The 27,640-nt window shown below is 43.9% G+C and overlaps 1 protein-coding gene across 1 annotated transcript; it reads left to right on the top strand.

Annotated features, from left to right (window-relative positions):
• The first annotated feature begins 115 nt into the window (after positions 1-115).
• sema4d (sema domain, immunoglobulin domain (Ig), transmembrane domain (TM) and short cytoplasmic domain, (semaphorin) 4D) lies at positions 116-26,660 on the top strand. Its single transcript, XM_048259032.1, is given in 17 exon segments — positions 116-475; positions 3,213-3,315; positions 17,923-18,056; positions 18,673-18,818; positions 18,931-18,993; positions 19,112-19,210; positions 19,318-19,411; positions 19,555-19,671; positions 19,846-19,997; positions 20,319-20,494; positions 20,667-20,823; positions 22,132-22,354; positions 22,475-22,590; positions 23,209-23,384; positions 23,610-23,656; positions 24,062-24,744; positions 24,747-26,660. Coding segments are annotated over 16 exon segments (2,721 nt in total). The 5' UTR covers positions 116-475; positions 3,213-3,277; the 3' UTR covers positions 25,047-26,660.
• The last annotated feature ends 980 nt before the right edge of the window (positions 26,661-27,640 follow it).

Below are 27,640 nucleotides of genomic sequence, written 5' to 3'. Positions count from 1 at the left end.
TGACTTTAATTATTAATTGCTGTGTGGTACAGTTGAGTGTGGAAAGGGAGTGTGAGAAAAGACCTGCAGAGAGGGAAATGTAAGGGGGAGGGGTGCTAGAAAGGGAGAGGACTTGTGTAGTGCTGGTATTGCTGCTGTTTTCTGATTTCTTGTGGCTGTTCATATTTTTTTGGGCATGGTTGCCAGTGTTTTTTTCTCCAGTCAAACACTTCGATCTGTGGGAATCTTTGAAAAGGGACTGGTGCCTCCCTCCTCCTCAGCTGTGGGAGGGCTGAATGGGTTAGTTATGCTGCGCTGGCTGTCTCCAGTTTTCAGTGCATGACAGGCAGCAGGGCTCTTGGAACAGAAATTGTGGAAGCATGGATCATCCCTGTTGGCTTTAATACGACAAAATGAAAACATGCTCCATGCTCTAATGCCAGTTTTTGCATTGCTCACTGTCTGCCAGGTTGAAGCCCAATTCTGCTGAGTGGTGGTAAGACTGAAGTTTGATGACTTATTGATGGATACATCTGGGTCTTTTTTTTTTTTAGATATTGCTATGTTTGGAAGGGATTCATTCTCATAAAACCAATTTAGTTCTTCTGAGGTGGTTTAACAGTCTGATCAATGAATATACACGTTTCCACTTGATTTAACTTATTTTTACAGACCTTGCTATGCTATTCTTTTATTTAACTATCTATTTTTGCATTTGTAGGACTTGGTCGGTTTTCCTCTCAACTAACATAATGTCATTTTGGATTACAACCCACTGAAGTAGCCTAATTACTGATTTCTCTTCAGTGAAGTCCTCCCTCTTTTAATATTGTGTGCATTGTTATTATTGAGCAATTGCTGTCTACTTGAACCTGTGTGTGTGTTGTGATTGCTAGTCAGAGAGGTAATCTTCCGTTTGCTTGTGAACTTGGCATGCTTGGAGTGAGCGGTTTGGGCTCCAGTGCATTTTGGTGTTGTCTGTAGGAGATCAAAGCCAGTTAACGACCCTCCTCAAGTGCTGTCTGCCAGCTTCAAAGACACGGAGCTTGTGCCTGTGTGTGTTCTGCCCTTGATGTTTACAGTAATGGCTGAAGAGACTGTCGTCACCAAAGATGCATTATTATGCTTAGAGAGGTGGGCCTGATACTAACTAGATCTGACTAGATCTGATAGCACTTAGTGGCAGTAGAGCTCCAGCAGTATTTTCTCCAGTCTCCTCTCAGTACTTGTGTGTAATGTAGTGGACAGTAATATGGGTGTAATCAAGCAGACATCAGCTGAAGAAGTTTAGGATCTTGTGGGACTGGTGGGCTTGCTGTATGTTGTGTATACACAGCATTTCTTCTGTGGTTTATGAGGCTTTATGGCAATCAGTCATTTGTCTAGAAGCTATCTGTGATGGGTAGCAAATCAAGGAATCTTCTGTTTGATTTATTTCTCTTGATATAGTTGATCCAGTTGGCATCAAGGTCAAATTCCTCTATAGTGCATAGTTCCTGCCCTTATTAGTTTGTTTTTACTTGGACTTAAAGCAGAGGGAAATCATTCTTTTTGGAAGATGTGCTGCCTTTCCACTCATGATAGCAGCTCCTTGGCGTTTGGTTCAGCGACCATACTGTGGAAACCCATGGAATTCCGGCATATTCCAGACATTCCATTCTGCAGCACTGCTGGATCACAGATGTGCATTGGAAACCAGCTTGTTGTTATGTGTGCAGTTCATGCATACTGTAGGGTACTCTTAAATGCCAAGGGACCTCCATTGCAGGTACTCACATATTGCAAAACTGGATTTGGAGTGAAGTCTTTAGACTAAACCCAAACACTATACCCAGAGCCATCTGATGATGGGTCTACTCTCTCCTCTGCCTGCCCGTGACAGGAAGGCAGATGCCCAAAAGGACTAATGAGCTGGAGTCAGACAGGAATCCCCAGACAGCATGTCAGCCTGGAGGAATCACCCGAGACTATAAGGGGGGGGGGCATGTTTGTGTGTGCCTGTGTATGACCAAGAGACTGAGACTATTGTGGTGGGGGTAGCAAAAGGAGCAGCACATTTCCATGGGGTCCATCCACCATTGGTTAGCTTTTTTTGGGGGCAGGTTCTAAAACACCTGGGGGTACAGTCAGCTCTGTGTCAGTCAGCCTTTGTGTACATGCATTTAAGTGTCTGCAGTGTAAAAGCTGAACCCATTTGGGACCAAAGTCTGCTTTCTTTAGAAGTGTCTTGTCAGGAACCGTTGACCTTTGAATTCTGGGGTTGAATGCAGAGTAATGTACAGACGTAAATCATTTTAACATCAAGGGATTGCATGCCCCATGCCATTAACACAGGAAATTATTTTAAAGAAGAGTGCCACTGAACTTCATTACACAGGATTGCCTGTCTGTTTATTTTCCCTCCTCTGAGTGTCTGTGAATGCATCTCATGCTCATGTATTCTGGGCAGCCCGTATTCGATGCTGACATGTAATGCTAGGCTAATGATATGTCAGTGTTTGTAATCTGTCATGGACAGATAAGCTTCAGCTTAAGCCTGATTTTGCTGATGCATTAGAGTGCAGTGAGACACATAAGGCAGAGTGAATTTATCAAGCAAGTACTGCATTTCAAATGGCAAAGCAAGCAGGACTGTAACCTGGACTGGACGGTTCAGAGTCATGATGTAGCCTACATTTTGTAATTATGGATGACCTACACAGTGACTTTGAAATCAATTTTGTATGATATTTTCAAATCTTTAACCTTACACATAATTTTTCTATATGTGATATGTTGTTAAAAGTCTGAAATCTTCTGAATAGCTGGTAGCAGAATTTTTAGGCTCTCATAATTTATTCGCGTTGGCCCTTTGGTTGCCGTGGCAATGGTATCCCCCACAAAGTTGGCAAAGCGTGCCCCTTGCCTTGCTAATTGTGAGTAACTCAGGCATGGCTGCAACTTTGCAGTGAGTAAAATGTCTTTTGTGTGCAAACACGGATCATTTCTGCCCTTCCTATGAAGCTGGTGTCTCCAGTGAACAGGAAAATGCCCCAAGCTATGTACAGGCAATGGAACGTGTGTTCATATTTGGAATCCGGTTATGCCTTCAAAAAACAAAAGATTAGTCTTTACATAGTTTTACCAAATGGGATCAGATTGACTGGGGGGCATTTCAGGTAGTGTACTTGCAGTGAAATAATTTGTCTGGCTGGAAGAATGTAATATGTCTGTGTCTCTCTCTGAATTCTCAGATTGGTGTGTCTCCGTGGGAGTGAACCTCAGCTGTCCTAGACTGTGTACTGGAGACGGCTTTTTCATGAATCAGTATTCGCCAGTCGACGCCATGGCTTACAAGTAAGTAGTTGTTGCTGACATCCACAGTGCACAAACAGAACTATAAGCACCCATTGTGTTGCCATGTGTTTTTCTCGAGGTAAACGCGATGAGGCCATCACTGTTGCGTGCCGCAGTTGCGTCAGCCCTGAATATGGCCAAACGTTGAGGATGCCTATCAGCATTCTCGTATGAAGGGTCCTTCTGTTTTTGCACTGCGAGACGTATTGCATTTGCATAGGCCTTCATTTGCATGTCGTTGTTGTGTTATGTTTGCTGATGCTGTCTTTGTTTCTTGCCTCGGGGCCTTCGTTTGGCTGTTTTGAACGGCTGCCACCAGCCTTCCCTGCCACCATGAAGAGGAGAATTAGTCTGCCGATGAAAAGTTTCAGCACACATGTGCCACTCCAGCTGAGGAGCAGCGTTACTAGGGCAACCGAGTGGCTCTTTGGGCCTTATGCTATATACTCACTACTTGTTACTGAGGAATCAAAGGTTGTGGTGTGTATCCATTTGCTCTGACCTGCTCAAACCAAAAGTAAAAACCTTAGGTGGAGAATTTGACCATCAAACATCATTGATGCTTACGTACATAAGTGGGCTATAAATAAGAGGCAGCGTCATGCTGTTTTGATTGATTTAACTGGGTCTCATGTCAGACTCGAGTAGCAGACCTGACTTGTCCAGCACTGTGCCTACTGAACACATGTTTAGATCATTCTTTGCCCTTGCTTACACTATAAATACGCATAAACACACAAACAAGCAACATACAAGCAGCACTATCCAGTTATTGTAATACTGCTGGTGATGTTGCTGAGATTGAAGGTTTTTTTTTTTCAAAATAAAGAGCTCTTCTCCTGTTTGAGCTTTAAGGAAGTCATGATCTTGTTGACAAGCTGTCTAGTGGATCAAAGGTATCCTAGCAACCTTTCCAAGGGGATAGCTGAAGGCCCCTGATTTAGTAGTCCATTGTTCTGTCTGTGCTAGTCAGTGTTGTAGTGCAATTGTTCATTTGGGAGAATGATAAATGTTCTGCCAGAAGGAAGTGAGGGAAAATCTGAGAGATGGACACTGTCATTGGGAGTGAACAAAGCTCTTCACAACATGTGACTACTTAAGATTCATACAGCCCTGCCCCCCAGCTCACCCGCCTAAGTCCTGTCTGGCGAGCTCGTGAGCAAACGTTTACACATGGAAGTTTTCGCAGGAATTCAAATAATGCATGTATTCCCTCTTTGTTGCTTCTCTCTCAGGACCATTATTGGTGATATTGAGACTCCTTCAGCTCAAAAAGCATCTGAACTTTGGACGGGAATTTCTCACTCACTAGTTAGGTGTGAACGGATGAGCAGCCATAAAAGAAAGGCTTAAGGCAGCATTGTGCACACTGATATTTTCATCTCATTATGTGTGGGTCTCCTTTCTCTTATGTTGAATTGGGACAAACAAACGCATAGCTACATTGGTCTTTTAAAATACTTCTTAGTATAATGCTCTTAAATCCGTATTTATGGCACTGTGTTTAAGGCTTAAGTAATAAAGATTCCAGATTTGAATGCTGGCCAAATGCACATTACTTAACCATTTAAGAGAGTTATTGCTCAGGATTTTAGTCAATCGAGGAAAATGTCTTAAAGTTCTTGCATCTGGGCATTCCGAGATCATTCACGCAGCAGCTTGATGTGGGGAAAGTCCTTTGGGCTAGGGATGTTTCCAAAGCCAGATTTGGGCTTAAAGTCTTGTACATAGGATTCTTTCAGTCCCAGGACAAGCCCCTATAATCCTGTTCATGGTGCTCTGCAAAGCAGCCTCTGATTCTCATATAAGGCTCTTTTTGGGCAATATTTTGGAATTTCATTCTGTTTTAGCTCTATGGCAGGGCTGTAGAGTTGTGGAAAGTAGGACAAAAAGCTTGCACAATCACCCTGAAAGCATATAACTCTTGTTTATTGACCTCAGCAAACAACGAGGACATGGTTTTCCCCACCATTTTTATTGATTGGGTTAGTTGTAGCTGTTAAACGGAGTATAGTAGCACCTTCAAAAGTCCTTTCTTAATTATCTGCTATTGAGTAGTACGGGGTACAGCAGGGGAAGGTGCTAACCGGAGAAAAGAGTCCTCAGTTATCACCCCTTTACTTGCCTCTTGCTCTCCTCTCTTTCTCCCTTTTTTCTGCTGCCCTGTGCCCGTTTCTTGCCCGGTCCTGTCCCCTCTCTAAACTGGCCCAGAGCAGAAGTGGCAGGGAGTGAGGGCTTTGGGGTGGTGGCAAGTGTGACCGTAGAGATGAGAGGGGAGAATGCTGGGTGTCTTCCAGCCCGGAGTGATCACATGTCTTATGGATGATTGGCATTTCCCAGCGCTCTTTCTGTTTACTCATGACTCAGTGCTGCATGTGAACTGGGTTCAAAGTTCAAGTGCCAGATCAGCTTAGCGATTTACAGTGTGTGTCTGGCTGGAGGGAGGCACATTCTAATCAAATGATGTTTCTAAATGCCCTTAAATTGCTTTTAGGACCATATGTTTAGATGAGTTGGTTTGAAGATCAGATTATGTAAGTGTGTTACTCTCGATGTTGTCCATGTAGTTATATTGATCATAATCAACATATCAGCCAGAATAATAGGCTTTTTAAAAAATCTGGTGTCTCTTGAAATCAACATTTAAAGTAGGCCTAATCTTTTGGATCCTTAAATCTGGTATTCATGTTCATGGTCCACCTTCAAATTGTAAATAAAGGCACTATCCATTATCAGTGGGACACCCGTGACATGCAGACTTCCGCTGGCTCTTGGGCCTCTGTTAGAGGGGTGTTCCTCAGCAGGGGCCTGTCACACAGGGCTGAATTGAGACATGTCAGACGCCGGTGTCACGTTTTGTGGGAGTCAAGTGAGGCTGAGATCCGAATGCTTCCGACTGCTGTTTAGAAGCGGGCGACCCCTGACACAGAGCTCATCAGTTAAGGCGTCCTGTCATCTTCTCCAAACTTCTGATACCCCCTGCCTGAGTGTTGATGTGCGTGTGAATGTGGGGGGATCCAGACACCTGCCATGGAGTGAGGTTGAGGGAGGCGTGGTGAGTTGGGGGGAGTTCAATTCGCCCCCACGATTCTAAGTAGACCATTGAGCATAGCTTCATTTTGACGTCTGCCATGATATTGTTTTGTCTGCAGTTAAGCTGTCATTAATGTGAGGGCTTCATTCTGGAGTCTTATTTGAGGAGCCCAGATAAAATTGTCACAATGCTTCTCACAGCTACCTCCTGTAGCTCTGGTTCCAGCTCTGGGTATTAAATATTCAGTGACCTGGTTTATAATGTGTTGCAGAAAATGAAAAAGCACAGAGATGTATGCCTGATATATGCACCTTGAAAAGTCCATTTGGCAAGATTTTATAGTTATTTTCTTTTAAATGGATGGCTTGGTAGAACTGTTAAAATCATGTTCAGTTGGCTTTTTATTAGCTATAAACAGAGGTAGTTAATAAGAGTTTGTGCGTGTGCAGGAATTGCTGCATGATTTGACATAATTATGGGTTGTTGTTGGTACAGTGCCCCTCAACAATATAGTCACTTGTAATGCTTGGATGCCCTTGTGACCTAGATTTATTTGTATGGCATATTGTCTCGATCACAGAATAATGATCTCTGTTGCAGTGCTAGGGGCAAAAGGACAGCGGAATTAATCTTGTTATAAACAGTTTGTCAGTTCTTCTCATTTCATAACACTGATTAATGTTGGTGTTCAATGTGTAAATTGATTTGTGTAATGTTAAAAGTAATGTTGGTGTGTTCAATGTGTTGATGTTCCTCCTCGGTGGGTTGTGCTCTAGGCTCCTGTGTTACTAGGGGAGTTGGGTCGAGTCTCCTGCTCCTTCGAATTGTTTAATGCATTCATTCTTTTGAAGTTCTTTAAATTTGCGTGGGGAAGCCTCTGAATGAGCAAGGAAAGTGATTTGAATGAAGCACTGGCCATCTGGCACAGAAGCTTAGAGAGCAGAGATTCTCCTCTCCACTTGCTTATTTAGCTGGGCATGTAGACACAAGATGCATGTTTGGCTGATCATAAAAGGGAATATCACAGATGCTGATGTATGGAAATGTCTTTGTGGCAGCGGTGAGCCATGATTACCACGGTGTGAATCTGGATGGAAAATGGAGTTAAGACTAGAATGTCTGCTTCCCAGTTCTGCAATGTGGATTTTGGTCAGATCAGAAGAGTATTGAATCATCTGGAATATTCCATAGATTCTGCACTTTTAGCTACTCATTGTTTCAGTAGGAAGATGAACTCCTGAACTAGCAAAGGGCTCAGTGCTGGATAAGGGACCTCCATGGATCAATATCTATCAGGTACACCAGACAAACTCTTGTTTTTAGATAGAATAATATATTGATGTCAAGCAGTATAGTCTATTCATGACTGTCATATGTCCCATGGACAATGACCATGCCTATGTATGTGTTCATCGTTTTAGCTTGTTTCCTGCCAGTTGTTGAAACGCCAGCTAAGCTTCTAGGCAGTGTGCGATGTGATGGAGGAATATTGTCTGTTGTGGTTGGATTTGGCTTAACTGTACTACTGGAAGCAATGGATATGTCATAGCTGTGCCAGAGATGTTGTTTCATGGTGTGTGTTTTTTGTTGATTCATTACTCTAAATGTGGCTTTTTTTTTTTTTTTTTTTTTTTTAAAATGTAGAACTTTGTATCTCAAGCTCTATACACTGATCTTTAGGAACAGCTGTTTTATTCACACACATGCACATGTAAAGATGCATTGATACAGACTCCCATGAACTAGTGATGTCATTTGTCATTCTATACTTTTCTCTCCCTCCCATAGCTTGAGGATTTTGTAATTCAGCGGGAAGAAAGAGACTCAACTAGTCGAACGTCGTTGAGGAGCCACAGGTCAGAAACAAACTCCCACCCTCTTTGGAACGCTTGCAGGCCTGCATGCTACAACACGAATACTGCATGCTTGTGTGTGGCTAACACCCCCCCCCTCTCCCGCACCCCCCAATGTCACCCCACCAATACCCCTCCCCCAAACCACCTCTGCATGAAAAAAGCCTTGATGGTGGTGGTTCTGAGACACTCCTAGCCTGGGAATTGATTTTTAAAATGCAAACCCCTCTTTATAAATACTCTTTCACTGCTCTGTTAATTGTCTTCCTGTGACCTGATGTTCCCCGAGTTGATTGAGATGCAGTTTTTGGCTGCTTGTGCTCTTGCTATTTGTGTTGCTGAGGGGCCACTCCCCCATCCCCCTTTGCAACCTTGCTTCTTTCAGAGACATAAGGGGCTTCCTTTTTTCCTTTTCAGCAATGCTCCCACTTATGCTTTTGCCTGATCGGCTTCCCCTCCTGTGTGTTCCCTCTACATCTTTTACTTGAGTTATATCCTGACTTGATGAAATCAAATGTTTCCTTTCATATATTTTTCAAAAGTATTTGCCACTTTGTTGCTTTGCCTTGCCTTGCCTTGCCTTGCCTTTGTTGCCTGTGTTATTTGAAAGCATTCGTATGCCGTATTTCAGTGTAATGCAGCCTTTATTTGAGCATTTTACATAGCCATTGTTACTAATGCTGATCACATATTTAGGGGACATAAATCTGTTGGCTAAAGCAAAACTACAGAGTATTCCAAGAAGCCATCTTACTACCTTGCTACTTATTTTGTGTTCAGTAGAGCACACCTATTTGCTTGACGTATGCAAACAGCAAACTGAAATCTGATAAGGCGATGGATATATTGCAGATCATGAACCTGTTCTACCTGTTGTGTTTTTTTGAATGGTTAGTATTGGGAATGTCCTTATGCAATACAACTCAGTTGGGATGGGTTATCAGATCAGTTGAGTTAGTTGGCCTGACCTGGTGAGACTAAAATAGTGTGGGAACTGTCGAGTGCTTTAGTTACCACACTGGTGTACAGAAACACCAATGGCACGGGAAGGCAGTCACACAAGGGTAGCCATTGTTTGAGTGTAACAGTCTTAAAAGGCACCTTTGGTGAGATGTGCAAGATGCACTGATGGGGAATAGTGTGAAGCATCAGTGCTTGTCTTTGACCGGGTTCCATCCCTGATGGGCAGGGAGAATTGATGGAATGTTTTGGCTCGATTGCATCCCCCGTTTCTCACTGAAGTTTCTCGTCTCTCCTGTGTGAGTGCCAAGTTCAGGGGGCCAGGCTGCTGGAAGCGTCTGGAGTGGCCATAAACTCTCCGAAGGAACCCCAAAAGGGATCTTTGTTTCCCCTGGTCTAAATCAGACCATGAAATCAGTGCCATGCTGGAAATAGTCCGCGGCAACAGTGGGGAACGCTCTTAAGTGCCCATTTCCATAGTTTTGGAAAGTGGGTGTTTGCCATGGACTTTAGGAGTTGTATTAAAGGCTGGTTAGCACAGGGTGGGGGGTGCAGTGTGCAGGACACCTGGGTGTTGGATCACTCTAGACCCCAGCTCTTAACTGCTGTGGCTATGTGAGGCCTCCAGAGGCTTGGGCTTTCACAGTAAACACATCACCAGGTTCCTTTCCTCGGTTTAGCAGCAGGCAGTGTACAGTACCAGTGAAGCCTGGCGGGGAAGGTCTTCTCAGTGGATTGTTTGGCACTGGTGTTTCTGTCCAAATGGAATAAAATAACTTCAGCGTATAAATTGTTTAATGTGTGGATGTGCTTATGGCATCTCAATACCAGCTCCCTTAAGAGAATTAGGAGGGGATTTTAAATGGCCATTAACTAGACAGCCCATTAAACCGGATCTCTCCCTGGGTGTAACTTTTAACTTGTATTTATACACCACATGAGTCAGGGGTGGGGAGGGGGAGAGACGGTTGTATTGGAAGCAGACACTCGCGGAGGGTCTCGTGAACAAGGTACACTCCCAGAGTCCCAAGTGCTGGTGCAAGGCAGATATGGTGGAGGGCACGGAAGTAAGTGGTGAGCGGTCGGTAAGCGATCCCACCCCACCAGGGTTAAACCGGATCCCCCTCCCGAGAGTTTGTCATAGAGCGCCCGCCACGGTCACCCTGGCACCTGCGCAAGCCCATCAGCAGGAAGGGCACTGGAACAGCCTCGAGAGGGCTACCGGTCTGTCGTGGCACCCAAAATAGCTAGGCAAGTAGTATTCACCAGAGCTTAATGCCCAGGATCATATTAACCTCAAGAAATAGGACTCTGGTTAACGGGAAGGGCCCTGGCTCTGTTGGACTCTATACTGCTCAGGCCTGCGACAAGGCCCCATTGCACAACAACTCTGCTAATATTTATTACCCCTCTCTATATTTACACTGTTCCTAGACCATTGGTTAATGGTTCATTTGTCTGTCCTTACTGGGTAGTTTTGAGCAGCAGGGGTCTCTGTGAATTGTGGCTGTTCCTACCACCTCTGGCCTGTGATTTGCCTGTCCTGTGGTTGTGCGTGACGTCTCTCTGTGGTGTAATGAGATTGGATAAAGTGCAGGTGCACTGGTGCACACACAGTCATCTTAGAGAGGGGGCATTAGAAAGAAAATCCTGCTTTGGTGCAACTTGGGCATGTCTCTGGTCCCCGCAATCCTTCAGACTCCAAGATCCCTAAAGTCCTCATTTCACTTAGCGTGCAGATGCAGAAAGGGATTTATTATTATTTTTTTTTGACTTAAGTTGCTTTGACGGTCTCCTGGTGAGATGAGAGGCAGGCACAACTGTTATGACTTGTAAACTGATCCCTCATGTCTATTGTTTTTACCAGCAGCTCAGCTGCTTTCGTGCCCTGCTGGGTTCGTCCCCTTTGGGAATAGACCGTATCTTTCTCAATGTGCAATGTGGGGGTAACAGGGTCTTGACCACCTCCTGCTCAAATGAGGCTTGAAGAATGTCAAGGCTGGGAGCTGAGAGATGAGGTCTTGTCAAAGTGAGAAGGTTTCTGAATGTTGGTTGGTGGCATGTCAGGGTCACCTGTGTGTGTGTGTGTGTGTGTGTTTGTGTGTGTGTACAACATTGGCTGGTGCAATGGTGGGGATGGCCTCACCATAAATAAGAGGGGCTAAATGAAGGCTCCTCCTTGTGTCCACATGTCAAGTATGCTGTGTGTTTGTTTCCGATGACCTCTGACTAAGCGTGGCCACTCTGCTTTCTGCACTACGCTAGCAGATGGTAATGCACTGGCGCTCCAAACCTCATCCTTACATTTTAGGCTTCAGAAAGGCACACATGGTCATTACATTTTACTGTGCTGCTGCAGAAAGCAGCCTCACCAGAATGAGTCCTGTTTGGAGCTGCACCTCTCCACAACTCTGTTTGTTTATGGTCTTTTTTTTTTAAACCATGCTCTCCTCATGTGATCCGCGAAGGGTGTGTTTTGAAAGGCTCTCAATCACAGGCTAAATATACATTTTAACAAGAGCTGACCTCTCATTTCCCTTTAGTGTGGTCACTTTATGGTGAGCTGCTAGCTCAGCAGTCATATGGAGGGTAGCAATTATACGTGAGGGCATACATTTTGTGTTCGTTGTATGGTGATGACCCTGCCCAGTTCTCTCCAACTCCCTTAGGCTTTATTACTCCCCACATTCTGCCAGCCAGGTCAAGACTTTTGGAGTGTTCTGCAAATTGACAATATGTATTTTGTTCTTTGGCCAAATATGAAAGCATTGAACTTCAAATTCTGACCACCAATCATTTCCTTTTTTTGTCATCCTCAGGGATTTTATTTGCAAATGGAAAGATACTCGGCAGATGTTCTGGGATTAATTTCTTTGTCTGATGTATTGGTTGAATTTTTTTTTTTTTTTTTTTTTTCTCTCTCTCTTTTTTTCCATACATATTATGGCAGAGGATTTATCTAAATAGCTCACATGGACTTACCATGCTATTCTCAGAACAGGAACCCTCTGTCTAGCATTCAGCCATGTTCTTTAATCGGGTTGATTAATCTATGCCAGGAGTACTCTATGCGTATGTATGGCCAATAATTTATTATTCTGATATCTTTTCTTTTTTTAATGAAAGGAATTCCTTTGTTTCTGTGACTTAAGATTATGATGTCATGTGGAGAACTTCAATTCTACTGCCAAAACCAAAAACCCAGTATACACCCATTATTTATAGTGCATCTGACATCTGTCATCAAGGCCAAACGCTGTGGTCGTAGTATTGTGTTTCAGAGTGACTTGACATGGCCGAACAGATACCACATTTCACAGGGCTACTCCTCTTGGTGCCCACATAAAGAGGCAGGACTCTGCAAGGAGGAACAGAGACACTCTTTTGGGGGATGTTTCAGAATGGGTAGGATATTGGTCAGAATGCTCATAGATTCACCCTGAGGCATCTGGTAGTAAGCAAGAGAGTCGATTGCAATCAAGTGTATTGATTACAGCGCAGTGTGCAAACACACAATGAAAGATTATGTATCTTCTAAAATCTAACAAATGTTCTTTTTTTGTACAAAATGTCTGTCAATATGCCCTGGATCTGCTGACTTGTACATGGATGGGCCCCCACGGATGGGCCCACTCGGGCCTTTCAGGGATGAGACACTGCTCACATTGACCGCACTAGAGGGGCACTGAAGGAGCTGCCAGAGCCCAGCAGCAGAAGCCAAGCCTGACAGGATGGCACTGGAGGAGGGGGGAAGAGATCCCCCATACTGCTGCCTCACCACAGAGTTGGAGCATTGTCTTGCCAGGCGTTTAGCGGTTTTTAGTTTTTGTTTGTTTGTTTGTTTGTTTGTTTGTTTGTTTGTTTCATGAGCAGGTGTTGAATTGGATGTGTCTTTATAGAAGGTTGGGGCACAGATGCTCATAGATGAACAGACAGTTGTGGTTGGTGTTTGCATGTGTTTTTTTGCATTGATTTTTATATTTACTTTTGAGGTTTCTGTATCACATTAGTCAACAAACATAATCATCACCGTCATATGTCTACAACATAATTGGTTTATTTTTCTGGAATATTTGGTTCTGTGGGTTGAGTGTTTATTCTTTATGGATCAGTCCACTGAGGCCTGGGATCACTAGAGATTTTTTGGCTTGGCATTTGACTAATCTAGCCTGGCATGTGAATTGGCAGCTTGGTGAGTGGAGGAAGTGGATGGCCCTCTGTGGTTTTTCTCGGCTCTATTGTTTATTTACTGTAGAAAGTGCACAGAGAGAATAGAGATTACTCTTGTCCCTATGGAAACAAAAAGCCCTTTGTATCTTTGACCTCCTTTTGCGAGTCTTGTTATAAATACGTTATTTTGCCAGTGTTACTTTTGGTCTTTGGTGCTGCGGTCTAGCCACCTGGTGTGTGTCAAATTGTGGTAGGAGACCCAATTGTGTGACTCACACCAATGCTTCCAAGGTCATATTCCTACATTAGCAAAATAGTGGCCCTTTTGTCTGAGGAATTTGGTAGCAGAGTTTAGCTGGGTCACAACTCTGAAAAGAAACAACTTCTCTGGAAGGACTCACGCACCACTCTGGCATGAGTGAGTCAGTCTGAACAGGAACTGTCTGACAAAGCCTGTGTGTGAGGTGGCACTGGACCTCCCCTGGGCGCCACTTCATTTGTCACAGCCAATCAATATCTTATTTGTTTAAAGCCACCGCTGGCTACCGATTGTCTATAATTGTTCAGTAATCATGTAGAGTAACACAGACATTGGTAGATTACCATTTTTATTGATTATGCCAAATGCAATTAAGAATATCTCCATTTTAAAAGAGAAACTGCAGTCTTGGCCATTTCTTCTGTGTTTTTTTCTCGCTTTTTGCTCGCAGGTTTCTCTGCAGAGCTCCCCCTACAGCTTCAGAGTATATATTTTACGACACTCCTCAATCGGTCAGTCTGCCGCTTTCCTCTTTCCCTGTTCCTTCGACAACAGTTCACTCACTTTCTGCTTCTTTTCGCTGGCTCTGCCATGACGAACGTCTGAGAAACTCCATCGCATACCTTGTTCTAGCCGGTGCCTGGTGTGTGTGGTGTAGTAAAGCAATTTGTTACATCGCGAGACTTTCTGTCTCTGAGGCCGTCGGCCCGCCGGCCCAAAGTTGAAAGGGTGCTTTTTCCGCTCACAGGCGCTGGGGGAAGTGAGACTGCCACCGTTCAACCCGAAAAAAGTCATATAACCATTCCAATGACTTCGAGGCTGTTCAGTTAAGGTAAATTAAGCTAAAAAACCTGCATAGTTCCCCTTTAAATTGCAACTTTTCTGAGTTACCATGGTGATTTATGTAGGTGACAAGGAGATGTATACTATTAAACTGATTGCCATTTAATAACATTAACAGACTACACTATAAACTGAAGGGCTACTTCATTTCAGCGGAATACTGAAACCACAGCTTTAGTTGCTGTGAGAGGTTATATGTCACTGAACTGAAGTGGAAAAACATACAAAGTTATGGAAATAATTGCCAAGAAAATATCCCACCAGTTGTAACCATCCAAGTAAAGACTTTGTGGTTCCTGCAATCAAACTGTCAGAGATAACAAACTGAATTGGTGGTGAGCTGGTCCTGGATAATGCCACTGTTGAACTATACAGTATAGCTGTTACTTCTTGCCAAGTGTTCCTTCTGCAGCAATCCTGCAGCATCTTCTGCAGCCTCTTGTGCAGTAGCTGATCTGCCTGTTGGCCAGCTATAGAGCTCGGCTCTGAGTGCATCTGTGCCGTCTCTTCCCCTCCAGGTGTCCCCCAAAGCGGATGTAGCTGAAAACCCCATTCATGCCTGATATTGACCCTTTGATGTCCCTTTTTGCTTTGGGGCATCCAGTTGAATGGTCAATAAAAGAGCAATATCCATGATGCCAACATGCTGCCTCAGTGTCCTCATAAAATCAATGCTACTACTACTTGCGCCTGTAACTTTGAACTATCCTTTTATATTTTTTGCAGACTTAGTGCAATTCCCCAGTACAACTGGCTCTCCTCACTCTCCCCCTTTCCTCTAGACTACATATCCTGAAGAAGTTCTATCGTCTTGTAAATCCATAGTGTGATACAAGGCCTCTCAACAGCTTTACCAAATACTACTAAGCTTAGTCTGTCATTGAAGCATGAATTCTTGGGTGGAGTTAAAAGCGCTAGCTATCCTATAACAGATACCCGGATAAGTACATTTGCCGTTTTCATTGAAGTTTAAAAAGAGTACACTTCAGTTTCTTTTGTCACAGAATTTCCATGCCGTGATGGTCAGCAACATCATGGCAATCATGTCTGTGCACGACCAGTGCAAATGAAGCAACCAACTATCAGAATGCAGTTATAGAACACCTGTTATCAGATGGCAGCGTGAGCGGAATCTGATTGCAGACCTTTATGTAACCTTCCCTGACCCTCCTCCATCTTTCATGAAGTCAAACAGACGCCCTTTCTGTTGCAGCAGGACTCCAGAGAACCAGTTTTACCTGTTCTCTCACGAAGGATCACTTTCCTTTCAACTTTCAACGAGAGAAAAAAAAGCCAAACTGGCCATCTGGCTGTGGTGCTGTGGCGGCTTACCCACTGTAACTCCAGCTGTATGCATAGCCTCTGGCCGACAGCACATTACATCCAGACCCAGACTCGCTGGACTACAGAGGCAATAGGCCAAGCTGACGCCGAACTGCCTGTCAATGAGAAGGCAATCGTCTGTGATCTCAGGTTAACCTCTGGACAACAAGAGACGAAACTAAAGAGGGCCAAAAGAAGACTTGGGCTATTGTTCTTTATGGGCACCTCCCATTTAGGTTAGTTTTCCATGTGATTTGATGTGAAACGAAAAATGACCAGTAATCAAATTACTTTGGTTAATTTTAGGCTTAGTATTTCCTGGTTTCAGTGAAAAGTACCATTCTTTTTGTTCAACGAAAGTGTACAACTACAGGGACGTAAGACTATAGTTGATCATTTCCACAATATCTTTATGTTGCTGACAAAAAGGTTAAAGTAATCAGCTTATACTGTAATTTGTTAAAAAAAAACTTATTTCATTTTTCTGTGTGCCAGGAGACTGGCTATTCCCCTGAGCTTTCTGCTTTTTGACCCAGTTTGGCTGGGGTTAGGGGCAGATTAAATCTAATGGGACATTTGGACAGGCTTTGGGAGAGGTTTGCGTGTTGATTTTGAAGATTATATGTGCAACATGTGCCATGTCTGACTGCTAACCATCAATGTTGGCGTCTTTTCAAGCACCTATATCAGAAGTGGCATGCACACTGCAGCTATGCACTGGCCCACCGTGACCTGTGTGAATGCTCCACTTGTGTGACCTACGTCTGTGTTGTATCTCACAATGTTCCATGGACTAGTGGATTAGTGTCACATTGGCTGCAGTCTTTGCTGGATAACTAGTGAAGACAGAGCAAACCTTGAGAATCAGTGTGCAGTGAACAGTCAAGAGGCGCGCTATCTTGGGTGTCCTCTTTCTCTTCCAGGGATCTGTTTTACACTAGCCAGCTCTGTCATGTGGGGCTGTTAACCTCAGTTATCAACACTATCAGCAGGTCAGGGATGGTGGGAACAAATGAATAGCTAGGGAGGACCAAAAGGGGAACTCTAAATTAGACAAGCAAGAGGTAGGAACAGGCCGCCTTTTATAATATATAAAAGGCGGTCCTCAATATATATAAAATATATTCACACATTCAGCTACAGCTGCACGTTTAGCTACATGCAGCTAAATTAGGTACTTTGTTGTCTCAATTTTTTTTCTCTCAACTGCCCTCCCCCTCCCCTTTCTTTACCCCCTTATGCTTTGTCTGCACGTTGCTCTAATAAGGATGGTGATGAGACAAATACGATGTGTGAATTTGTGTACGTTTTGTCACACATAGAGTGTGCAAAAGGAAGTTTTATCTTCAGAATATATATAATTAAGTCAAGTGGCCATGACTAGCCTCAAATAGTCATATCCTGCATGGTTTGTTGTTGTGGTTAAAATTGATTAGATATGGTGCAGGAATTCTGATAGATTGTGGTTAAGTTACATTAACTTTGAGCTACTAGTTTGTTTGATTTTGAATTGTTTGTTTCCAGCCCACACCAATGGGGAAATCTTTGATTTTGCATGCATTTTTGAAAAAATGCTAGATCACAAAACATGAGTTTTTGACAAATGTTTATTTTGTCAGTCAGGTATGGTGTCTGTCTGGTGCAGGAAAGTGGGTGTATGTTGTGATTACATAGCATGATCATGTAGTCACGCAAACCTCTGATTTTGATCTGCTCTGTTTTGAGTGTAAGAAGTCAGTGACACATTTTAGTGTTTCTTATTTGTTTCAGTGTTTCTCATTTCTCATTTTTGGGAATTTTCCCCAAAGTTTGGTTTAGATGATGTGTTTCAGAAAAATGATGTTTAAATCCAGGAGGGAAACAAAAATGATGTTTAAATCCAGGAGGGAAACAAATCATGAGGAATCTTAAACCACCTCATTCTTATTCTGTACATTTTGCTTCTCTCCAAAGTGGCATTTCTCTCTCTTTGCCAGTTTCACAGAGAGACACGCACTGCTAACCAACAGCAGAGGGGAAGTGGAGTCTGTGGTTGCCATTTGCATGCTTCATCAGTTGCACTGTCTCGCTTTGAGATTGTGAATTAGTTTTCTTCCCTTCACCTTGTTGTCAGCATAGCTTGAATCTACTCACACACTAGACACCAATTTGTTCTCTCCTAACAGAGGTAACCTCACTCTGCCAAAGATCCCGGAAACTAATATGGCCTTCAGTGTGCTGGGAGTGTTTCTTGGACTGCTCCTCGAGGTCTCCTCACACGGACCATCCAGTGGGCCGAGGACATCATGGAAGCATGAAGGTAAAAATGACACCCATCAAGGCATGTTATGTTGCTCATTCACCGTGTACAATTTAGCTTTATCTCAAGGCTCATTCTGCATCATTAACCAAAGTATCTGCTGTATGGAATATGTAAATATGCTATCAAAAAATCAATGCCACCTCAGAGAGACTTGCAAAATAGAAGGCAGTCATCGAGACGGAGTGTTTGCTTTCATCGTGTGCACATGGCAGAGGGAGGGGGTTTCCGAGCATGTGTGGGCGCATTGGTGTTCTGGGCCGAGCGTCGGCGCACGCAACCTGAGCTGTCTCTGTAGAGTGACACGGAAGCTGCCAGGCATAGCAGAGCGCAAAGTGTTGCCAAGTTCATCATAAATCATCTCTCACTTGTGCTCACTTGCTTTCTCTGTCTCCTCTTCCTCTTTCTAAGCAGGAAGTCCACTGTTGGACAACAAACAAACAAGTTATATATGTTTTTTTCTCTTCTAGAAAGGACTGAACAATTCAGCAAAAGGGCAAAACACCCTAACTGTTATGGCCTATGACATCCACGTTGGATATAAAAATGGTTTTATACCCTTTCCTGAATTGGTTAATTTGTCTTCTGATTGATGAATTTGTGCTTTTCTGTACAGATGTAAATTTGGTGGAGTTCTCTGAGCCAGGAGTCTTTAACTACTCTACACTGCTACTGAGTGAGGAGAGACATGTGCTGTATGTGGGTGCGAGGGAGGCCATCTTCGAGCTCAGCATGAAAGATGTGTCTGTCAGGAAGAACAAGGTAAAATACACACAGTCTGTAGAAGACCAACATGTACTGTGATCACTCAGGGAATTTACTTGAGAGTTACCCTAAATCAAATGATACTTAAACAGTCCTTCATTCTACACAGGTCATCTGGAAAGTTCCAGAAACACACATGGAAAAATGTATTGCAAAAGGAAAGTCAAAAGAGGTATGTTTGGAATGTTGGTTAAAATCACTATCAGTGTTCTTCTATCTATGAAATCTTCCATAGGTATTTGAGCATGTCAGACATGTTGCTCACTGTGACTTGCGTTTCTCTCCCACAGACAGAGTGTCTGAACTACATTCGGGTTTTACAAGTCCTCAACAAAGACAGCCTGTATGTCTGTGGGACGCATGCCTTCCAGCCTCAGTGTGACCACCTGGTATGTCAACCATGACACTGCAAATTTCCCTCCCTTTTTACTTTCCCCTCTTTTACGTTTCATACTATGGGACCACAGTTGATATACTTCCTTTGCCTTTTTTCCAGACCCTTAAAGATTTTAAGCTTCAGGAGAAGCAGGAGGATGGGAGGGGGAAGTGCTCCTTCGACCCGGCACAAAGTTTTACCACAGTCATGGTTGGTGAGTTGACCCGATATCCTGATGGCCTCAGGGCCCATGGAGAAAAGACACTGTTGTTTTTCTGAACACTGGAGTGGAAACTCCTGTCTAGGCTGTTCAAGTCCATTGAGTGGGTGTTAAAGCTCTGATTTGTGATCTTCCAGATGGAGAACTGTACTCAGGAACGGCTTATAACTTTCTGGGGAGCGAGCCCATTATCTCCAGATACTCCTTGTCCCAGAGTCTGTTGCGCACAGAGTACTCCACATCATGGCTTAATGGTAATGATGAGATTCTGTAGTTTTTAAAATTCAGTTTTCATTGTTGCCATTTTTGTGGGACAGTGTAATTTACATTTCAGATTCATCAAGCTTTTTAGAACTAACATGGGACTGGCATCATACAGTACAGCAGATTTCTCCCAGACACTAACCCTCATCCTGCTTTTTTCACAGAGCCCAGCTTTGTGTTTGCTGATGTCATCCGAGAGAGTAAAAACAGTGCTGATGGTGATGATGATAAGATCTACTACTTTTTCACTGAGGTGTCTGTGGAGTACGAGTTCTATGGCAAACTACTGATCCCCAGGATTGCACGTGTCTGCAAGGTGAGTATGTTATCTGGCACCAGAATGCCCTCATTGATGCTGCTCAGATAATTGGAGGGGGCACTTCACACAGTGGAGGGTGAAAGCTGGTTTCACCCTCCTATCGTTCCAGCAGGTGCAAATCTCACCCGAGTCTGTAATTTGGGTGATGCCTGAAGGGTCCCTTTAAATATGTAAAGGTTTAAGTAACTATCAGTGTAGATGTTCATTTAGTAATCATAATTATCCCCTCTACTTTCAGTGTGTGACACTGCACATTAGTAGCTGGTAGCTAGGAGAAGGCATAACTATCCCGTGACACTCCCCTGTTCCTCTCTCTAGGGTGACTTAGGTGGCCAGAGGACACTGCAGAAGAAGTGGACATCCTTCCTGAAGGCCAAGCTGGTATGCTCCATGCCTGAGCTCAACTTTGTCTTCAACGTGGTTCATGATGTGTTCATCCTGAGGACCCCGGACTGGAGAGAAACGGTCATCTATGGGGTTTTCACCTCTCAATGGTGGGTGTGCTGTATTATATGCTGGTGTGGTGTCAGCATTTGTAGTGGGTTGGCTTGTGATTTTCACTTGTAACCTCAATCAGTTATCTTTACATGTATTTTTGACATTTTTTACATTTGTGTTAAATGTGTTTTTTTTTTTTTTTTTTTTTTCCTGGTTTACTTCTTTCAGGGCAAATGTTGGCTTGTCAGCAGTGTGTGCCTACAACATGTCCTCTGTTGAGGAAGTGTTCTCAAAGGGGAAATATATGCAGAAAGCCACTGTGGAACAGTCCCACACAAAGTGGGTTCGATACAATGGCATCACGCCCAGTCCTCGGCCAGGAGCGGTGAGTCTGTCTTCACTCATGACTGCCTCTTTAGACTGAGATTAGTGGAGGGTCTGAACCTTGATCACAAGCAGAGCCACCCAAAGTCTTTGTCTGGAGAACTTCTTGAATAGACATTTACATCTACTAATCTTTTAAACAAAAGCTTTTCATAATGCAAAGCATTAATAATCCCACGTTGCTGGGTGTCATGCACATAATAGATCTTATTCTTGTATTTAGTTTCAGTTGTATTCAAATTATTTTATTTTGCATGTCCTCAAGCCTCCACCACACTCAAAAAAATCAGATATGAACCCATTCTTTGACACCAAGCCATGCAAGTGCACAGTGCATAACATGTCATGGCGAGCAAGTATATGTGTGCTTTTAAATAGCTGAAATATAGCCTGATCAGCTAGTATGAAAAGGTGTGAAGAATGAGCCCAACCATAAAAAAGTCATGACAGTTGATAGTAAATTGAATAGTTAACAATAGCACCTTAAAGTTACCTTGTTTGTCCAGCAAGCTTGGTTATGTTATTGTTTTCTAGTAAGCAAGTGCAGACAGGCTGATGTGCATACCAACATGACTTCAAAGAAGATTCTGCATCACCCATGTTTTTCTTCTTTGAAGCACTGCCTTGCCCCCTTCTTGGAATGTAACCCCTTTCCCCTACCTATATATTTCCGAGGTGGACACAGGACAGACTAAACTCCAATTAACTCAGACAAAACCTTTGGACCCCTCACTAACCCTGTGGTCAGTTGGTCTGGTCAGTCAGTATTTTGATCAAGGACTCCCAAAAATGTTACTGATCTAATCAGCTCTCTGTCTGCTCAGTTCTCCACAAGACCTCTTGGAGGATGCAAGCGTGCACTCTGTGCACCTTTGTACGCTCACCTGAGTTGGCGCAGCGCTAGGGCTGCGTGTTGGCAAGGCCCTCACGATACGATATGCATCACGATACATAGGTCACAATACAATACATCACAATATATTGTGGTACAGCGCATTCAATACATGTATCGCAGTGTGCAATGTATTGAAAATGTAAAAAGGGAGCTGAAAACACAATTTACTGTGTACCACCAAAACAAATATTGCAATAGTCGGCTGTATAGACATTTTTGCACAGCCTAATGCTTTTATTAGAAATATCAATATTTTGCAGCAGTGGCGTTACAATATATTGCACAAGTGGCGATACGATATGTCGATATATTGATATTTCAATATGGAAAGCACAGCCCTATTCAGTGCATTGGCAGTGGTGAAACGAGACGTGTGAATTGTGTTGATCAAAGGAACCTTCTCTCTTCCTGCAGTGCATCAACAACCACAACCGTCTGCAAAACATCAGCAACTCGCTGCATCTCCCAGATAAAACACTCCAGTTTGTGAAGGACCACCCACTGCTGGAGGACCCAGTGCTGCCCATTGGTAACGGCCCCCGGCTCATCACCAAAGACGTCAACTACACACAGATTGCTGTGGAAAGGGTCCGTGCCCTTGATAACAACATGTATGACGTCATCTTCACAGGGACAGGTGAATGTCCTGTCTGTCTGCGTGTGTTGCTGATGCTTGTGTTGGTCTGTGGACGTTGTCTCAGTGTTCTGCTTGCATTTCTCATGACCACTGATTTTTTTTTTTTTTTTTTTTGACCAGATAAAGGAGTCTTGCACAAATCCGTGGTTTATGAGGGAGAAGTCCACACAGTGGAGGAAATTCAACTCCTCAAAAAGGCTGAGGCCATTAAGACGTTGCTTCTGTCCACACAAGGGGTAAGTAAGGCACATGCGTCTGAGCCAAAAGAAAGAGGAAAATGCTATATGCCTAGATCAGCAACAGCTGGTCAGCTTGGTCTGCAAACGCATGCCACTTCTCCAGCACCCGAAGAGACCATCTCATTTTTGCTATTGCATTCGCTCCCTCCCCTGATTTTTCATGTAGTTATTCATTTAGCCATATTTCCCATATCCCCCCAGATCATCATATTCCGTTATGCTTACACCACTGGTTTAGGATAACCATCGCTTGTAATATCAGCTGCATTTCTACTTAGCTTGGAAGGAGAAACTTTTCCGATGATGGAGACAGCAAGTCTGCACAATCAGACAACCACAAGTCATTCTTCCGTTTTGCAGCCAGTACCCACAAGTGTGTCTATTGTTTCTCATTCCGCCTCACAAACATTGTGAGATACCTGTTGGTGGTTTTCGAACACAGATATGCATAACCACAGAGCCCAAGTTGAAACTGGATACATTGCTGTCTGTTGGATCTTTTAGGCCAGTGCTGCTCAGACTTGTGTTTTTTATGCTGCCAGCGGATGACATGTGTACTAATTTCTGTAGTGGGAGATCATGTTAAATATGTGCGCGTGTATGTTTTGTTACCAGGCCAGGTTTTTGTATGCTGGTTCAGATTCTGGTGTGGTTCAGTCGCCCACTGCTTTCTGTGAGAAGTACCCCACCTGTGGGGACTGCATCCTGGCTCGGGACCCTTACTGTGCCTGGGACCCTCGCACCTCCTCATGTGTCAACATATTCCACAACCAGGAAGTCACAGGCGTCAGGTATGCCTGGATGTCCATCTGCTGCCGAAGATCCACAAAAATTTTAAGAACTGTGGACATAAGTCCTTTGATATTGTAATGATATAGGAATACTGACTGATTTACACTGTAACACAAACCTTCAGCATCTTATTGCCTACATATACTTACTGTATCTATTTTACTTGACTAGACCTTTTGTTTCTGTAAAAATCCCAATGCTTGTATTCTGGTTTGTTTTTACAGTCGTTTGATCCAGAGCCTGGCTGGTGACGTTGACCGATGTCCTGCAGGTACATTCACAGAGTGCAGGAGGAGTTGATAATGTCTGACCATGAGCTGGAAAAGAGACTGTTAATATGATGAGGATGTTGCATCTGCTCCACAAAGGCTGGAGAGTGCAGCCATCAATGTAATGTGTGTTAGCATATCAGCCGTGTTTATCATAATACTCTGAGCTATCTGGCTCAAAATGGATTTGTGAGTAGGCAGAGCAACTCATCTGGTATCTGGTGATGCTCTCCATTGTAATTAATGTCTCCTAGGCCCTCACGGAGGCAATTAATGATTGTTGTTGTTGTCCCTTGTTAGCCAAGCCATTCTTGTATGTTGTCGTTCAGAATGGTACATAGAGGAACAGTGAATAGAATGCACCAAGGAATTTGAATTCACTCTTAATGAACTTGTTCTGTTTGTAGCCAGGAGACTTTCTACCAAGGAGTACCAGGGCATGGAGGTGGAGCCAGGGAGTATAGTAGAGCTGCCCTGCCCCCTGCTGTCCAACAAGGCAGTGGCACAGTGGAGAGTCAACGACAGCGTTCTGACCGAGCCCTCGCGGTTCCAGTTGCTGTCGGACACAGGCCTGGTGATCTACAGCGTGGGCCCCGACGAGCAGGGCCTCTACGAGTGCTGGTCAGTGGAACGGGCCGCCGGCAAGGACTTCAGAAGCCTGGTAGCCAGATACAGGCTCAGCCTGCAGACGCCTGTGAACCCGCACTTGCCAGGACACCTCCCCCGCTCCTCCTCCTCCGCCGCCACCTCATCCGCAGCCTCGTCCGGCGCTAAGGCAGCGCACGTGCCCACCGCGCCTGCTGAAGGTAATGGTATCACCTCCGGCCCCCCTCCACTAACATCTGCCCAGCCTAGCTCCACCCAGCAAACGCCCCCAATAACCCTCACCCTCAGCTTGGGCGTCGGCCACACGGCCAGCGCCCTGCAGCCCATGCCCCCGTCCAGTCACGAGCCGAGCGCCAAGACCATGGACCCCTCGGCCGAGTACTTGCAGCACGACAACAGCGGTGCTCTCCTCTTCCTCTTCCTGCTGTTCTTCCTGCTCTTCCTGGCCGCGCTGGCGTACAACTGCTACATGCGCTACCTGCCCGTGCGCCGTGCCTGCGGCTGCGCGCCGCCCTGCTGGGCACCCAGAAGAAGGCGCAGCCCGAGTACGTGGCCTGCGAGGCGGGACTCGTGGAGACGTCGGCCGAGAAGCCCGAGCTGACCGAGCAGCTGTTCCAGAACGGCGCTCAGCTGCGAGCCCTCCGCGACACCGGCTACGAAACAGAGCCAGAGTGTGGCAACGGTCAGGTCCCCTCACAGGGTTACAGTGATGAAAGCCCCCCAAAAGAGAAGCCGTTTGACGTGGACTGTGTGTCGCAGCCTATTGAGTATGCGGACGCTGACTAGTAAGCTGGGGTGAGAGGGCGACGCTAAACTCCATTCCATTCATCACGCAATTCAAACACAGAGTTCAGTTGTTAAGCAGTTTAGTGTCCCTCATTTCAAGCTCATTCACACACCTTAAGAGTATGTAGACTCGTCAAATTTAGTGATCAGAAGTGTTTCACTAAATGATATACACTTTCCCCAAAACCTTCCTCCTGAGCTTGATGCAATATGAAGAGTATTTTTAATTTTTGTAATATAGAATTTAGCTTTAAACTGAACAACCTGTGTAACCTTGTGCATCTTTCTGCAAGACAACTCAATTTAATTCCAAATTGGAAACATAATTTACCAAATTGGTAAGTGAACTTGATGTTTTCCAAATTGGAGTATGGAGTACTTCTTTATGTGTTTGTTCATTGTTAGAGGCTTTGCTGTAAAACTGGCTCCATGTTTCAGTGTGTCAGTACATACCATTGTGACTGATGGTCAGTCAGCTGCCTCCAGACTGTGGTCCATCACATGTGGTAAACCTCAGGGATGTTTGATCAGACTTTGTTCTGGAACCTTACCATTAAATGCTTGAGCAGTGAGGAGATGGGAGGGGGGGAGGGCAACCTTTGGCCATACACACTGCCCAGAGAAGAGAGGGGCCCTGTCTGGGAGACTGATCGGACTAGTAAAGAGACAAGGACATGAGACTGCTGAAATCCAAACGGCTGAAGTGGTTCATAATGTTTCTGCAGACTGCAGAGTGGCATTCCGTAAGTGTCGCTTTTCAAATGTCCAGATGACTTCTTCCTAACAGCCCTTTAACGGAGACTATGCTAATTCAGGTGGAGCTTGGGCAAGATTTACTATCTCACGACCACAGACTAACAAACATAACAAGCAACCGGTACCACACCTGACCAAAAATACGCTGAATTCCATGATGGTTTTTGCACTCGTACAGAAAGTCACTAGACCAAGGGACTCTCGTAATTGTGTTTCTTGTGTATTTTATGTTTTTTTCTTTTTTTTTTTAAGTATTTGCAGCCATTTGCAACACCTTGTTGAATCATTGTGACTAGAAAACATTTTTTAAAGACATTTTTTTGTAAATCAGGTGTCTGTTCCTAGAATCTTCCAGAATTAGTCAAGGGCACTCTTAGACAACAGCAGGTGAAAAGAATCTCTTGTCTTCTCCCTAAACTTCAAAAGTACTATAATTATATACAGATAGCAATGTTATTAAATTTGTTTTGTAGGTTTCTGTGGTAAATTTTTGTTATGACTGACATTATTTTCTCTTGAAGCCTTTTCAAAAGGCATAACTTCACATTTCCCCCATCTTTGTGGGATCTTTGGTATACCTCCCAGCTGTTTTCCTCAATGCACTCCTTTTCTCTTCCTATCCATTCCCTCCTTGACATGCACACACTCACTCTTTCTCCTTCCCCTCTCTCTCCCTCTCTCTCTCCTCTTCCTCTTGGCTCTCTTGCTATGTGTCTTTCTGTCACCCTCACAGCCCCTGCTGTCCTTTTTCCTCCCGTTGACACATCGTCTGTGTGCACCTCTGGAAGTAGTCCCTCTATCTCTTCTTCCTCCTCATCTCCCTCCTCCTCCTCCTCCTCCTTCTCCTCCTCCTCTCCTCCTCTGCCGCTCTACAGGGTGTGGTGAGGCTACTCCCGCCCTTGCTGCGGGATCAGGCCTGGGGGGTCCACACCCACCAGGTTTTCCTGCTCTTCTGCCTAGCTGTGGGTGAGTGGCACCTTTGACCTCTGTCCTGTCACCCCATCACCTCTCCTCTCTGTTTGCACTCATGTGTTGCATGCTCCTCTACACATCTCTTAGCATCCTTCCAGGCCTGACTCATTATGTCTGTAAGATCCACTTCCTGTGATTTACTTTTTCTTTTAATTATTCCTAACGCCACTAAAGTGGTAAAAGTACAATATAATATAAGCTTGCTAGGTTTTTGAAATTCTTTAAGCAACAGAGTAATTTATTTTGTTTGACAGTTTTATTATGTATTTTTTTTAACTGGATAAGGTTTCTCAGATTATTTTTGTCCCACTAATGCCTGGTAAATCTGATTTTCACTGCAAATGTACGAAAACTACTTCTACTGATGAGCAGCTGTGTTAGGAAAAATAAAACGTTTTTATATATTTTTTTTTTTGTCATGTGAAGCCTCTATGGAACAAAGGGTAAAATCACTGTGTTAATTCTTTAGCTTCTCCATGCCTATATATTCATTGTCTTTCTAAATAGTGTAAATATTTTGTACATATGGTATATACATCTGATGTAAATACTTTCTTGCCCTTTTTGGTTACTGTTGACAGGGAGGCTAAATAAATCTTGACTTTACATGTTTGGAAAACCTTTGTCCTTGTAATTTTCAGTCTGAAATGGGGAAGCACAAAGTTTGTTTGTGTGTGTTATCATTGCATGATGAAACATAGAATATTTACTGTTGAATTAAAGTAATATTAAAGTAATCAGAGATAACTTAAGTAACTAGAGATTACATCAATGTATGTGCTCATGTAATTAAATAAGATACAAACAATATGTCAGAATATACATTAATCTATATCATTTTTCAATCAGTAAATGAGTGAGGAGCA

This window comes from Alosa alosa, chromosome 12, assembly GCF_017589495.1.
Source record: "Alosa alosa isolate M-15738 ecotype Scorff River chromosome 12, AALO_Geno_1.1, whole genome shotgun sequence".
In the NCBI taxonomy this organism is placed as follows: Eukaryota; Metazoa; Chordata; class Actinopteri; order Clupeiformes; family Clupeidae; genus Alosa; species Alosa alosa.
This window is presented reverse-complemented; position numbering and strand designations above follow the sequence as displayed.